At 48.0% G+C, this 14,712-nt stretch overlaps 1 protein-coding gene across 1 annotated transcript in view; it reads left to right on the plus strand.

Moving 5' to 3' along the window:
* SIM1 (SIM bHLH transcription factor 1) overlaps window positions 1-14,712 on the plus strand; it is a 49,259-nt gene that overhangs the window by 11,392 nt on the left and 23,155 nt on the right. Inside the window, exons 2-8 of the mRNA XM_074578336.1 lie at window positions 636-718; window positions 1,789-1,878; window positions 2,013-2,121; window positions 2,240-2,325; window positions 3,517-3,716; window positions 3,829-3,935; window positions 4,838-4,985. Of these exons, the coding sequence (XP_074434437.1) occupies window positions 636-718; window positions 1,789-1,878; window positions 2,013-2,121; window positions 2,240-2,325; window positions 3,517-3,716; window positions 3,829-3,935; window positions 4,838-4,985 (823 nt within the window). The remainder of the gene's footprint in view (window positions 1-635; window positions 719-1,788; window positions 1,879-2,012; window positions 2,122-2,239; window positions 2,326-3,516; window positions 3,717-3,828; window positions 3,936-4,837; window positions 4,986-14,712) is intronic.

Genomic DNA, 14,712 nt, shown 5'->3' on the forward strand with positions numbered 1-14,712 from the left:
GGTTCTAAGCCCATCCTTATCACTCCTTCTCCAAAACCAGATGGCTAATTACCGGGCAAGTTGTGGCCGAGCTCTGCCTTCTGCAGAGCAGTGCTCAGGTGCGGGCAGGACCCATCCGCAGCGCTGGCCCGGCAGCCCCCAAGAGCTTTCTCTGCCCAGACACTGTCGTGCCACATTAACCGCATCCTTCCCTCGACATCAAAGGCTTCCCCCAGCACACCCCTTTCTTTCATTTTAAATAGTTCCCAGTGTTGCCCAGGATCCCTTCGGTGACGTTAGGAGGAAGGCGCTTTCCCTGAAGTTCAAGGAGCCAGTTCCCAGTAGCCGAAGGCAGCACCAAAAAACCCCTTTTATCTAGCACGCAATTTCACTTAGATCTTAGGAATTAACTTAACCGTTGACTCAAAATAGGACTTTTGGTATTTTTCTCTCGCGGGAGTTAGGTCTTTAAAAAAAGTACACAAAAGAGGCTTCTCTGTGCAACGAAATCATGTCTGGTTTTCCAAAGATTATATGTATACATGTTTTAGAGCGAATACAAACAAAACATTTTTAAAAATTCCTCTCCAGCAGGCTAACACGAGTCAATTTTTCATCTCCTCACCTTACTTTTTTTGTGTGTCTTAAATTAACAGGACTTGGAGAAGCCTGGGGCCACTCTAGCCGAACCAGCCCGCTGGATAATGTTGGACGGGAACTGGGATCCCATCTTTTGCAGGTACTGGTCTGGAAACGGCAGCCATATGGTATTAATGATTAAAGAAATCATTCCTTCTTCTGAGCCTTTAATTGCCACCTTGACTAATTTTTAACTGTTCACGTGTTTAGTAAAACAAAAAAAAAGGGGGGCGGCGGGGGCTTCAGAAATCCGAACCGTCGCGGTTGGATGTCTTGTGTTGTAATGGGGCTGTGGTTTGGTCCCGCCGGGTCCTTTGCCCCAGCACCGGACAAAACAGGGTCCGCAGCGAGGGATTCACAGCGTACCCCGGCGTGTCTTCTGGGACCAGAGAACAGGACCGTGACTTTTCCCCAAATTATTAACAAGGCGACAAGTCCCGGCAACGCGCTGAACCTCAGGGATGTGTAGAGACAGGGAGAGGCTCTAGAGACAGGTTGGGGGAGGCCGTCCTGGGCTCAGCAGGCGCAGAAATTAGCATAGACACAAAACAGGTAGGACACATTTGAAACCTCACTGCTGTTTGAAATATTAAGGAATATTAGCTGTTACCGTCACCAAGCATTTTTGGTGGCGTTTTGTGGCCTTTTGGGAGCCTATTCTGCCCTCGGCACACCCAGAAGTCCCATCTATGTCTGCTGAAATGTGCCTGATAAATTTTCTTGTCCCTTATTTACACTACGGAGAGTTTTAGATCCTCCTCGCTCCCTTAAAGTTTCCTTAGCAAATACTCAAGCGCTAAAACTCCCAGTGACATTTGGAATAGGATAGAAGCGTTCAGGATTTCTAGGATCGACATATTAATCACCGGGCAGCCAGGAACTCTTCTTAGATACTTCCCAGGTACTTTGCATTACCGGGACCTTTTGAACTGGATACCTCTGAGAAGTGAGTTGTATCCCAGGGATCCAGGAGCTTCGGAGAGATTCCTGTTCAGGACTTGCCCGTTTCCTTCCAACTTTTTGTATAATCACAGCCTGAACAGGGATGCCCGTTTGCTAAAATAAATCCGAGGGACAGGTATTTCATGGATCTACCTGTCTTCATGGGTGGATCTATCTGTCTATCTATTGACACATTTATACTTCCCACCCCTCAACCCTTTCCTGCAGACGTTGGACGGTTTCATATTTGTCGTGGCGCCGGATGGCAAGATCATGTACATCTCGGAGACGGCCTCGGTGCACCTGGGCTTGTCGCAGGTACGCTGGGGTGGGGTGGGGGTGGGGTTGCTAGCCCCCGTCCCTGCCTGCCTCCCTCCAGGCTGCTTGCGGGAAGGGTGAGCGGTGCCGGCGATTAACCCCTTCCTCCCTCTCCTCCTCCTCCTCCCTCGCAGGTAGAGCTCACCGGCAATAGCATTTACGAGTACATCCACCCCGCCGACCACGATGAGATGACGGCAGTGCTGACGGCCCACCAGCCCTACCACTCGCACTTTGTGCAGGGTAAAGTATACAGCCCCCTACCCCCCCACACCCCGCTTGGCCTGCGCGGCCGCGGAGGGAACCGCGCAGGGGCGCGGAGCCCGCGGCTCACCCCACCTCTGCCTTTCCACCCTCCCAGAGTACGAGATCGAGAGGTCCTTTTTCTTGAGGATGAAGTGCGTCCTGGCCAAGAGGAACGCGGGCCTGACCTGCGGGGGCTACAAGGTGCGTGTCCAAGGCCAGGACATCCCCTCCCCCCCTCCCCCGCAGCCGTCTCGCATCCCTGCTCCGGCAGCGCCGAGCACGCTGGGCGGGCGGTGAAAACGGGGACGGGAGTGGGGATGAGCCCTCTGCCCGCGGGGGCTGTCCCAGCCCCGTGCTCTTTCATGTGGTTCAGAGCCAGAATTTCTCTCGGAGTTTCAGGTTAAAGAGCTCAAACCACAAAACCAAGCAATCGAGCTCCCCGTGGGGTTTTTTGTTTTATTTTGCTTTTCAAACTGAACCTCGCACAACCACTGACGTTTCCGAGGTGTCTGGGAAGCTGGCAGGTGACACAATGGCAGCCCTGGGTTAATTTATTTCTTTATTGGGTAACTCGTCAGCTTCAGGGGCAACTCTCCAAGTCAAGGGTTTTGCCCGGGTGTTTCACAGGCTTCTGCTCAGGGCTCCTGGGTGGAGACAGCCCCTGCACCTTCTCCCTGCTTTTCTGTCAGCTGCACAAAGCCGGACAACGGTGGGTACCAATAACCCGAAAAGGCGTTGTGCCACGACGTACCGTAGAACAAGAACGTCTGTTGAACTTACTCTAGGAAGAAACACCCTAATGATAGAGAAGTAAGGGTGGAAGTACACAGCAGTCATCTGCAAGGATACATTTAGGAGATATACCTAAATCTACGTCCAATCCAAAGATACATTCTGGCTACGGATCGTGTCTGCTCTATCTGTATAATAGACATATCTTACACATGTGACATATGCACACATGTAAACTCTTTCTCTCACACGCATACACTCTTCATTACAAAGTTGTAACTGGCTTGGCACTTCCGCGTCTTTCCTTTTTAGAAGAATAATAAAAGCGTAGTTAGGAGGTGGTCCAAAAACCACTTAAGTCAGTGGAAAAAAAAAAAAATCTCGTTGACTTTAATGGGCCTTAGATCAGTGCTGAACTCTTGTATGGAAAAAACCCAACCCCAACCCAAACAGAAAAGCAGAAAACCCGCAGACGGTGCCGCTTTGCCGGAGCGGTGGCGCGGGGCAGCGGCTCCGGGGCACCCGGCGGCCGCATCGGCACCATCCGGGTCGGCGGGGGGGTTCTGTCCGGGACCCCTCGGCGGGGAGGGACGGCTGCTACAGCACACCCTCCCCCCCACCCCGCCAGGCAGCCCCCGAGCCTTCCTATGTCTCCGACAGGTCATTCACTGCAGCGGGTACCTGAAGATCCGCCAGTACAGCCTGGACATGTCTCCCTTCGACGGCTGCTACCAAAACGTTGGCTTGGTCGCCGTGGGCCACTCGCTGCCGCCCAGCGCCGTGACGGAGATCAAGCTCCACAGCAATATGTTCATGTTTCGGGCCAGCCTAGACATGAAGCTCATATTCTTAGATTCCAGGTAGAGATGGGGTTCTTTCCAAATCTATTCCCCTAGCTCCTCCCCTCTTCTCCCTCAGGCCTCCTCTCCTGTCCTCTCACCCACTGATATTTGCTGCTTGTGTCTCTTGCAGGGTAGCTGAGCTAACAGGTTACGAGCCCCAGGACTTGATAGAGAAGACCCTTTACCACCACGTCCATGGCTGTGACACCTTTCACCTGCGATGCGCACATCACTTGTGTAAGGAGATAGTGTTCTTGTATAGACCCTGCCCCTCGATCCCCGCCTTCTCCCTCTGCAGGTGGACTTTGGGTTTGCTAGGATTCACCTCTAGGTCGGAAGGGGAAAAGCCAGCACACTGGAGGGGAGAATAAACAAATTCTGCAACAGGTTTTAATGGAACAAGTCTTTAGAGACTGAACTCCGAGCTGGAGGCAGGAGGGAGATGGAGGGGATCGGCAATGAAAGGCTATTTTCCCCTCCTTAGCTCCCGGTCGTAGGAGAAGAACTTCCCTGCACAAACCTCAGGCACTCAGTTCACTTCAAATTCCGGTTAGGAAAAACTCTTTTTTCTTGCTCCAAAAAGCCATGCCAGTGAAATCCAAATACTTTTGTTCCACTTCCACCAAGTCTCACAAATCTTATCTGTGTATCTAATTTTGACTGCAGTAGTGCGCCTGATTCGGAGAGCTGTTCTTTATTCTATTTTGATATCATGACGACATTAATACATTGATAGTAGAATAAAAAGGATATTAATTTCCGGTAAATTTCCTTACGGAGAATGTAACGAGAAGAGATAAAACCCAAAACCAGATTTATAGAATTAAATCTCGATGACGATATGTCGGGGTGGGGGCGGGTGGGGGGATTCAACCCCCCCTGGTGTATTCGCCCTGCCCCATCAATCTCCCCGAAGAACCTTTGAGCGGGACTGAGACCAGCCCTGCACGGGGGTCTCCACCACCCTTGTCCACGGGGGTTTCGGTCCACGCTGCTTCCCCATGTGATGCTAAGGTGTTCCCAGTCCCTCTCCTCGCCCACGGGGACCTGGGGGGGTGGTGGTGCTGCACCCCCTTCCCATGGCCGATCGGAACGGAGGCGGGAGCCGCGCTGAGGGTCTCCCCGCTTTGTCCCCGCAGTGCTGGTGAAAGGGCAAGTGACCACCAAGTACTACCGCTTCCTGGCCAAGCACGGCGGCTGGGTGTGGGTGCAGAGCTACGCCACCATCGTGCACAACAGCCGCTCCTCCCGCCCGCACTGCATCGTCAGCGTCAACTACGTCCTCACGTAAGTCAGCCCGGGGGCCGCGCTAAATTGCGCGGGGTCGAGCGGAGCCGAGCACCCGGGGTGGCGGGGGATGGGGCGGTGAGCAGCTCTGCGGGCCCGGGCCCCGGCGGCCGCTCCTCCCGCCCTCCGCTCCCCCCCGATCACTGCTGCTGACCCCCCTCGCCGCCCCACTGACCAGGGCAGGCTCGCCAGGTCTGCTAGGAAACACATTGAACACTTTCATCTAGATGAAGGGTTTCCCGTCTGCCTGTTTCTTTCTCTTTCGAGAGGGGGAAAAGATTTAGAGGTTTGTCACCCACATATTTTGCTGCCTTCCCCCCCCCCCTTTTTTTTACAGTTTAAATGCACCCAGCATTAAATTTTATTTAATGCAGCGTAAAAAAAAAAAAAAAGGTTTCCACGTACGGAGTTATTTATACTCAACAAACAGGACATCTGTTTTTCTTTTCAAAAATCTGGGGTTTGAAGTTCTTAATTTCATCCAGAGTCTCTATCAAAGCTCCGAGATTTCTTTTTTGTTCTTGGAGAGCGATCCTTACGGTGAACCACAAAGAAAGTTGGTGACCAGAAGGGTCAGTTAAACTTTAAATAAAATAAAATAAAATAGATTAAAAAAAATAATCAGAGTGACTGCCGAGGTACCGTATATCTCAATGCATCTCCTGGTATTTGGGGATTTCTAGGTTGTGTTCTAGCTCCACTGCTTAAACTGAAACACAGAGGCCCAGTGAGAGAGGGGAAGGTCGGCCAGACTATTTTGAAGTGTTTATCCCCGTGATTGTCAGCATCTCCCCTGGACGTGGCAGTAGCTGCTGGCGGTAGCGCTGTTGCTTCACCGGGATCGCAGGGCCGGTCAGGCCGGGGGTACCTCGTTGATCCTGGAGGCTGAATATTCCTCTGTTACGCTGCTCGCTTTTTATTCTGGAGACAAATGTAGGTGTTGGAAAACGTCTGAGAGGCACAACCCTCCTCTCTCCCAAAACTGCGGCGATTGCAGCACCACGACCTTGCCGTTGCGGGTTTTGTGCATGCACAGGTGGTGAGCGGTTTGGTAGCCGAGTTTGAGACATGCTTGCCAAAACGAAGTGGCTCGTTCGGGAGGCAGCGGCTCTGGTCGTGTGTGCGGGCGCGGCCGGCGGGGTGGCGAAAGGGATGCGGGTGACGGCGCCTGCATTGCTAGTGCGTAATCGCTTCGGGACGTAAAGTGATAACGGGCATCGTGCTCTTAGGTGGGCAGACAGGGGTTATTGCACCTGCATGAAAAAGCATACATTTGGCTCAGCATTCTGGTGTAGGGAGTAAACTGCGATTCCCCTTTAAAGAAAATCCCTTTTATTCGCTTTAAAAAGGGATGCGGGGCGCGGCGGGCTAATACCCTGGCATTCACCCAGCAAGGATGCGGATTAGCAGAGGCACCATCACCTCTCTTCTAGCTGTTCCATGCATTTGTATGTCCATTTCCCCTATACCAGCCCCTCTCTGTATTTTTCGCGTTTTATGCTTCTCAGTCAAGTCCAAGCACTTGCCTGAGGTGAACGGGGAACTGCAAAGACAAGAAATCAGTGTGCCGTAACGCTAAGAAACAAGGAACCCGAAGGCAACTAGCATGCTAGAGTGGCTTTGCACCAGGAAGGCTACATGTTTTCCTATGAGCACCTGACATTAGCGGTCGTTTCCCTCTCCTTTAATCCCGAAAGAGTGAACATCAATCACGGAACTCTACCTCAAATGACCCGAGTGGAAATGCAACATCCCAGCGGATCTGCTTAACGTCAGCTGCAGATCCGGCTCGATCTGTCTGTCCCCTGCTTGCCGGGGTGACCACCACGGCCACCAGCATTCCAGGCAAAGCAAGCAGGGAGTACCCTGGTCCCGCGGGGGCCGGTCAGATAAACCCCTCGGAGGTGTTTTTCAGCAGCGGGACTGGTCATACCATGTGCGGCCCTACCGCCTCGGGCTCCGGGCCAGTGCCGCGGTCACCACCAGTGCCACCGAGCCCAGGGTGGCTACCAGCGGCTCGGAGGGGCCGGGAGCATCGCAGTCGGCTTATTCGCAGTCCGTTCGCACCTCCACGGCCGACTGCGCAAGGGCGCAGAACAGCCCCTACGCGCTCCGCGGCTCCGCGCCCCGGCAGGTTTTCCGTGCCGCCTGGAAGGTGGGCTCGGGGAGCCCCGCCGCCTGACCCCCCCCGCAAAACAGCGTTGTCAGGAGCGGTACCAAAACAGCGCTATTCCTCCGCCCCAGCTGATTTTTCGCTGGGGGCAGCGCCTTTATATTTTCGTGCGTGTATAGGGATTTTTAGAACAAGGTTATAATTTAAACCTGTTTTCAGCTAGGCTGATGCGTAGGAGGACTATAGCTGTTCTTTCAAGATTTCCCCGTGGAGGACGAGGTTACACCGCGGCGCGACTTCGTTCCGCCTCGGTGTAAGGCTCCCCTTGCGCCCTTTGCTTAATTGCCTGGAGTGGACGGCGAGAGGGCAGCGAGGGAGGCAGGTTCGCTGAAACGCAGCTGGTGAACGCTGGAAGGTCCATCATTGGATGCGGCAACTGTCATGTGCTGCCGGCGGCTGCAATGCAGGCACCACGACTGCATTAAAATCTAGTTTTGGTATGTTCGAGGTCCTCGAGGTCTCATCAAGCCTGCCTGGCTCTTCATTAGGGCGCTGCAGAAGAAGAGAGCGCGTCCTTCTTGCTTCTGTGGCAGGGCTGCTGCTACTACAACCGCTGCCCTGAGTCCAGGGGATGGGCGTAGCTTCCACTGCAGCATCTTTATTATTACTGTTATTATTATTATTACTACTACTACTAGTAATATTATTAGTTATTAATAATTAGTAGTTAGTAATAATATTAATTTTTTAAAAAATTTTATTATTATCCTACGGCTAGCCTGCCGTTCTGAAAAATAAATGAGAAGAACAGGCCCTGCCGCTTGCCGGGGGGGACTGCAAGAAGAGAAATGGCTGGCTTTTAAAAAAACGTGACATGTAAGTCAGCATCTGCAAGCGGTAACCTGAGGTGGAGGGGAGCTGTTGAGGAAAGGTTCACGGTGGGAGAGTCGGGCGGGAGGGTGCTGAACTCCTCGTACCTAGAGCCGGTTTAGTTGTCTTAACGAGCTATTCAGAGTCAACGTGTTATTGCTCAAATGAGGAAGGTAGGTGGGGAAAATGAGAGGTTATGGGGACTTGGCGTTTTCCTCTGGTAAGAGCTAGGCTCCGCTCCAGGAGGGCCGAGTAAAGGTCCTGTAGCACTCAAAATTTCCGAGTGCTTAATATACTTTATGCCGGTATAAATCCTATAGCTACGGCGTTTCCTAAAGGATGACATCGGATTATTCCAGTAAACCAGGAACAGCTGAGATGCGCGGCTCCTCCCACGCTTCACCCGCGCGGCATCGGGTGCGTGGGCAGAGCCGCTTGTGCCGCCGCAGCCTCCTCACGTTATAAACCCAGCGAGGGAAAAAAAAGTCCTTGTGGCGGAGAAAGACAAACCTTTGCGTATGGACCCGTGTGTAAGGAAGCCGGGGACAGAGCAAAAGAGGTGTAAACTGGTGGTTTTGTGTTCTGAAATAACAAAGAGAGTGGCGTTTGGGCTCGCAGGGTGGAGCTTGAAAGGTGGGATGCCTCTCGCCAAAGATTCCCGTGAAAATAGGAGATGCCGGTCTTTTTTTTTTTTTTTTCTTTTTTTTTTTTTCCCCCACGGAATTGGGGTGAAAATAGCAAAAGGGATCAGAAGGTTTGGAACGTATGGTGCAGGTTTTTGACCTGCTGGGTCCCTGGTCCCCCCCACAGCACTTCTTCACCCAGGAAAAGCCCCAGGAGTCTTGTTGTTTTTTTTTTCCCGGTTTGCTCGTGGAATAAGGAGCTTTTTCTCACTATTGAGAGGAACCTGAGCGCTCTGATGTTCTGGAAAGGAGCGGGTTCTGTGTGGTATAAGTACCAAACTCGTCTGGAGGATCAGTTTCACTGCAGGCTGAGCAGGAAGAGCGAGAACCTCTTACCTTGTAGCTTCCCAACTCCCCTGGGCGATATAGATGATGAAAACGGAAAGAATGAGAAACGGACCCCCAGCCCCCAGTTAAGAAAATAAAAAGGGGTCATTTCCATCTTCCAAAGCTTTAAGAAAGGGAATTCTAGGCTTGAGAACAAATGTTTGTAGTAAGTATATATGCTGAACTAAATAGGAAAGGTGGCAAGGGCGTTTTAGCAACAAGAGGAAAGGTTATTTCTTGTGTTATAGCAGTGTGTCAAAAATTAATATAAATGACCTTTAAGGACTCCAGCTTTAAAGCACACACATTTGCTCTTCTTTGTATTCCACTTGGCATACGTGAGTACAGACACAGAATATTTGTTTCTTTTCTTATTTGTTCTGTACACACGGTTGCCATACCATTGATTATTAGCTGTGCATGTTTATCACATAAAGGGACTCAAGTATGAGTCAATTAATAGAGAATGCAACTGCTGAAGTTAAGTTTATATTTAGATCGCAAACAACCTCCTTTTAAACAAATGGATAACGCAAAGTGCAAATCCTTTGGCTTTTTGAGCACGAGCAAATATTATAATAATCTGTCCCCAGAGAAAGCTAAGAAAGCCTTCCTATATACATTTCATTGTCCTTTAGCATTTAAAAGAATAGCAATAGAGGTAACATAGACAGATAACATGGATTAGGTAGCTAATTGTGATTAATCTCGGTTCTGATGATATAGTAGGTATACGATATAGTTCCAGTTGACCTCACACTGCATTATGTAACTGGATGATTAGCAGCAGAAGTTGAACGCAATTTGTTTGAAAGATTATTTCACAAATAACTGCCATATTGACGAATGTTTTACTTAATAATGTGGTAAATGCAATTTAGAATAAATTAACTGTTAATTGTATCTACACAGTTCATCTTTAGATTTTTATTGCTATTTCTAGCTTTGTGTACTACTAGATTTTAAGTGATTGCATAAGCAATGTGGTATCATTCTGAGTGATGGCTCAGACTTTGAAAACATTCCTCCCGGGCATAGTAAGCAGTCTTTAGGAGAACTTGTGTTTCATGTAGAAACAAAACTCTGTCCATATTTTTGGACAGTAACAGTGAAATATTTCCATAGCTTTTCAGAAACGTCCTCTTTTTGGCCTGTCTCTGGGTCATCGGGTCTCATCTCCTTCTATTCGTAGTCAGTGGGAGAATCCACAAACAATATTTCCATACCTATGGGCCCGCTTTTCTTAAGTGTTTCTCCCAAATCTGGAACTGCCAGATTTGGAACTGGCCAGAGTCCTCTTCTTAGTCAAAAGAGAGATACGAGAGAACATGTATCTACGAGTGTGTGACGGAATGTGTAGGACAGTGAATACACTGGGAAAGTTATTATTGCAGAAGAAATCCTGCACACCCTTACTCATATCATTAGTGGAACTAGTTGTATGAGTAAGATTAGCCATCTAACTTTAATATTTGAGATAAGCTTAGTGACTTCAACTGGATAATGTATTTTTTCTTAAATAGTTTTAAACAGTAAAATCAAACTTGACCTGCTGCTTTTCCTTTATATTTCTCTGTATTAATGGGAATTTTGCCACTTAGGTAATTGTGCACAGAACTGGGTCCCACTCGATATGTTGAATCCGCAATGTAGGAAAACCTAAGACTGGAAAGCCTACCATCATTCACATGATCGGATTAGCAACGTAAATATATAAAGGAATTGTTTTAATCAATTAAAATGCTTGGGAAGCATTATACCTCAAAGAAAAAAGTATAAAAGGATTCCTCTTGAACTACTCAGTGCAGTATTCTGTTTGTTCGCCATTAGTTTTTATTACAGGCTTGTCTCCCTGGAACATTGTTTATATATTTCTTGCAAATAGGAGACAGGCTCTTCCAGGTGTCCACAATACGTTTCTGCAGTTCTTCTTTGTTCATGTAGGGGCTTTCTTAGCTACCATTTGTTTAATTCACTCCAAATTTCTATGCTTGTATTTAAACCAGGTGACTGTAATGGCCAAGGCACTAAAACTGTGGACCAGAGTCTACAGTCACTGCTTGTATGAAGAAAGTTTTATTTGCTAGAGTAAGGATTAAAGGATCGCAGGTCAGATCCATAGGAAAAAAAAAGAAAAAGCAGTCATTAGTTTAAATGCGTGCATACTGATAGTCTCACACAGCACGAAAGTCAGGGTTGCAAATAAGTGTCTCTAGTCCAAGAAAGAAAAGCGACTTCAAATGCTTTCCACTCCATCCTTTTCCCATTCAGTGTGCCGGCTGTTCCAGGCCTTTGGAAACTCCCTCCTCCCAAACAGGGAGTTACAGATCTTGTAAAATGATTGTCTGGGGCTGAGACACATTGAGCAGCGGCAATGGCTGAAGCAATTACTATCTCCAGCTGTCTGCCTCACTCCACTGATGAAAGGTACAGGGCCCGCTGCAGGGACTCTTATTCCTAAAATGCCACAGTTTATGGTTTAAGGTAAACTGCCACAGATTTCTTTTTACATGGAAGCGTTGGACTGTACACTGCAGCACAGCTGTTCCTGCTAGAGAGGTTGTTCACACTTTATCCTTACTCTGCCCTTCAGCACTTTGAATGGCATAAATGAGGCTTGTGAACACCACTACAGCAGCTGGGTGCTTCAGTCCCTTTGGGGATCAGCCCCAGTGGTCTTCCTACGCGGCGGAGGAGGGGGAGACCATAGGCCGTGGAGCTCAGGGTTGTGTTCACTGCTCTGTGGTAGTTCAGAGAGCTGCAGACAAGTGAGGCAGTTGGAAGAGCATCTGCTAGGTTTACCATACAACGTTTATGTCTGATCTATGGATTGTGTTAGTGGCTGTGCAGAAGAGGGAGGCCACGCAGTGGAACTGCTACCAAAGGCTTCCCCTCCATGCTCTCACCCTCTCAATACTCTGCGCAAAACTGGGTGCAGAACTGGCTCCTGCTCCCATAACAGCAACAGTGTGTTCCTTAAGCAGGTTTACAGTTTTACTAGCTCTGCTTCTGTTTCCTTAATCTGTTGCATGTTTGCTCTTGTTGCTCTGTGCTGCATCTCAGTGCTGCTGTGATTCCCATGTTGTTTCACTGTAATTATCATGAGGTGCAACAGGTGTGTAAAGTTACTAAAGGGCTTCTAAAGTGAGCTCTTTCCTCTCCGTTATGGTGTTCTTGCTAGCTTTTATTCGTACACACGCAAATGTGGCATTTCGACATGGCCTAAATTAAGTGTTAACAAATAAATCTCCTTTGTCCGTTCAACAGTGGCAAGTATCTGTTTAAAATCTAATTCTCCTTCCCTCACCTCTCTTTTGTACTTTACAGCGTGGGCCAGGCTCCAGCACACATGTTCGTACTCAGTAGGTTACTTCAGAGGCAGCCCCTTTCACTTTGATGACACTATTTATGGAGGCAGGCATCGCTCTGTGTGAACAAGGGTATAGCGTCTGACCCTTCTGAAGGCTTGGGATGGCTGAAGTCTGGAGTCAATCACATGATCTTTAACACAGTGAGACGATTTATTCCTGTTGTTGTCTTTTGTTATCATCCACTTAGTGCAATTAAATCGCAGAAGTCCTGATTTACTAAAGCACTTGAGCGCATGGCAGGCTCTAAAAGTGCTTAGACATAACTTTCAGTACATGATTATATCCCAGTGAATTCAGTTTTGAAATAAAAAAACCCTTAGGCACACGCTTAGAAATAAGAATATTCCTGGGCTTTGCCAAATAGAGATGGCTTGAAGGACGCATTTGTTACTGTGTTGAATTGGGACCTAATAAAGAACAGCCGTAGTTTTTCAGCTACAAACCACTGTGTATAAATCTTGGGGGCAGCAATGTTGAAAATAACAGCTATTATCTGCTGAAGTTCCAGTGCAGCTATGGAAACTCAAATGCCTGGCTAACTAAAGTTTGGCTACATCCCTAGCATTGTGTGGATATTTTGACATAACCTAGAATGAAGACCTTTAAACCCATTCAGTATTCAACGCTCTTACATCTGTGCTGTCGGTTGGGAAGCGAACGTGCACAGTGTGCCCTGAAGGCAGCCTGTTCCCAAGTAGCCTGTGGCTTTCGATCATCTCTGTACTACGTTTGGCAGCTGGTAGCCTGGGCTGTTGCTATAGAAAACTCTCTCCCTCTGACTTAGGCCCTGGTTAACTGAAATCCACCCAAAGGCATTGCACGCTATTTTTTTCTTGCTGTTTCCAAACACTGTTTTGTACACAGAACAAAATAATAACCTTTAATGACTGCTTCACGAGGCATGTCCCAGTAGAGTATTTGCTCAAATAAAGGCTCGACTTGGGGATAAATAGCCTGATAGCACCCTCCCATTTGCAGACAAATTGCTGAACGGTGTTCCCCAAAATAATTCTGTTGATCTTAAGCTGTGAGTAAGAGAGTTAAAGAAAAAGTGTTGTCTTCTGCAAGATGGTCAGCCTCCTGAGTGCTTTCTAGTCTGTGAAAACCAGCAATGGGGGTGGGGATGTGACTTCAGTCCAAAGAAAACTGCATACCTGTGTGACTACAACTGTGTAACTTAAGGTGGGAATATGCAGTTAGGGCTTCTCTGGTGATATCTAGTGAGTTCAAGAAAGCAGTAGGAGATGTGGTGCACAGCAACATTTGCCCAGGTGTGATACTCTGGAGTTGCTGTATATGTGCTACAGAAGTGGTCACCACAAGTATGGTAAATCTCATACTTTATAATACACTGGACCTGTTGTACAAACCCAAATCAAACATTCAGTCCAGCTGCAGATCAGCTGCAGTGTTGGTCCAAGCACAGTTGTGGGATGGCAGTGGAGTCGGTCTGCATGTATGCTGTGGACATTTTTATGGGAACATACAGTGGCCTGGTCAGAGGCACTTCTGCGCATCCAGAAACCCTTGATAAATGTGCACGTGAAGCAGTAACAACAGAGTGGCTGAAGCCAGCTAAGGCCCCTGCCTGTCCAAGTCAAAGCAAGGACACAGAGGGCAAAGGTACTAGTCAGATGGTAGATTTAATTTTCTGAAGAAGATTGTAGCTAGGTGTTATTGTGCTTTATTAAATGATTTTTATTTATTTGTTGAGAAATTTTAGATATGCTTACTAAGTATTTCACTAGTTATAACCATTCAACACATTGGAGACTTATTCTTCAGTTTCATAAGATGGATTTTAGCATGGGTATGCATTTCTGGAACTATCTATGTTAATGGTGAGTTGTTGTTATAATTACTGTCAAAAAGCACTAACTACCACTAAAAGTCTCTTTTCCATATTTGATAGAAGGCGTGGGGTCAGCAGTAGTTGTGCAATGTATGGTGGTTTAACTTAGTCTCTGGCCCAGGGGGTCTAGGTAGTCAAGCAGGTTATCTTGTATCAATTTTAACATTTAATGGACATGCTTAACAAATAGAACTGCGTATAATGTATACTTTGAGGAGACAGAATCAGTGATTACCAGGAAAGTATCAAATACAGTGGAGTATTACTTGTTATCTTATAGCCTCATGATATTGGCTTTTCTTCCTATTTGTCTCCTGTTTTATTAGCATAACCACTTTATACATTGTATGCCTATCAAAGCTGGATACCTATCTGATCCTATCAAAGTCTGATACGAACAGAGCCTTAGACCCAAGTGACAAGTAACATGGGTGGGATCTGGCTGCTGGAGAGGTTTGACTGTGAGTGGGGAGAAGCTAAAAGGCAGTTGTCATGGTTTCAGCTAGCGCTA

Source organism: Larus michahellis, chromosome 3 (genome assembly GCF_964199755.1).
Source record: "Larus michahellis chromosome 3, bLarMic1.1, whole genome shotgun sequence".
Taxonomy (NCBI): domain Eukaryota; kingdom Metazoa; phylum Chordata; class Aves; order Charadriiformes; family Laridae; genus Larus; species Larus michahellis.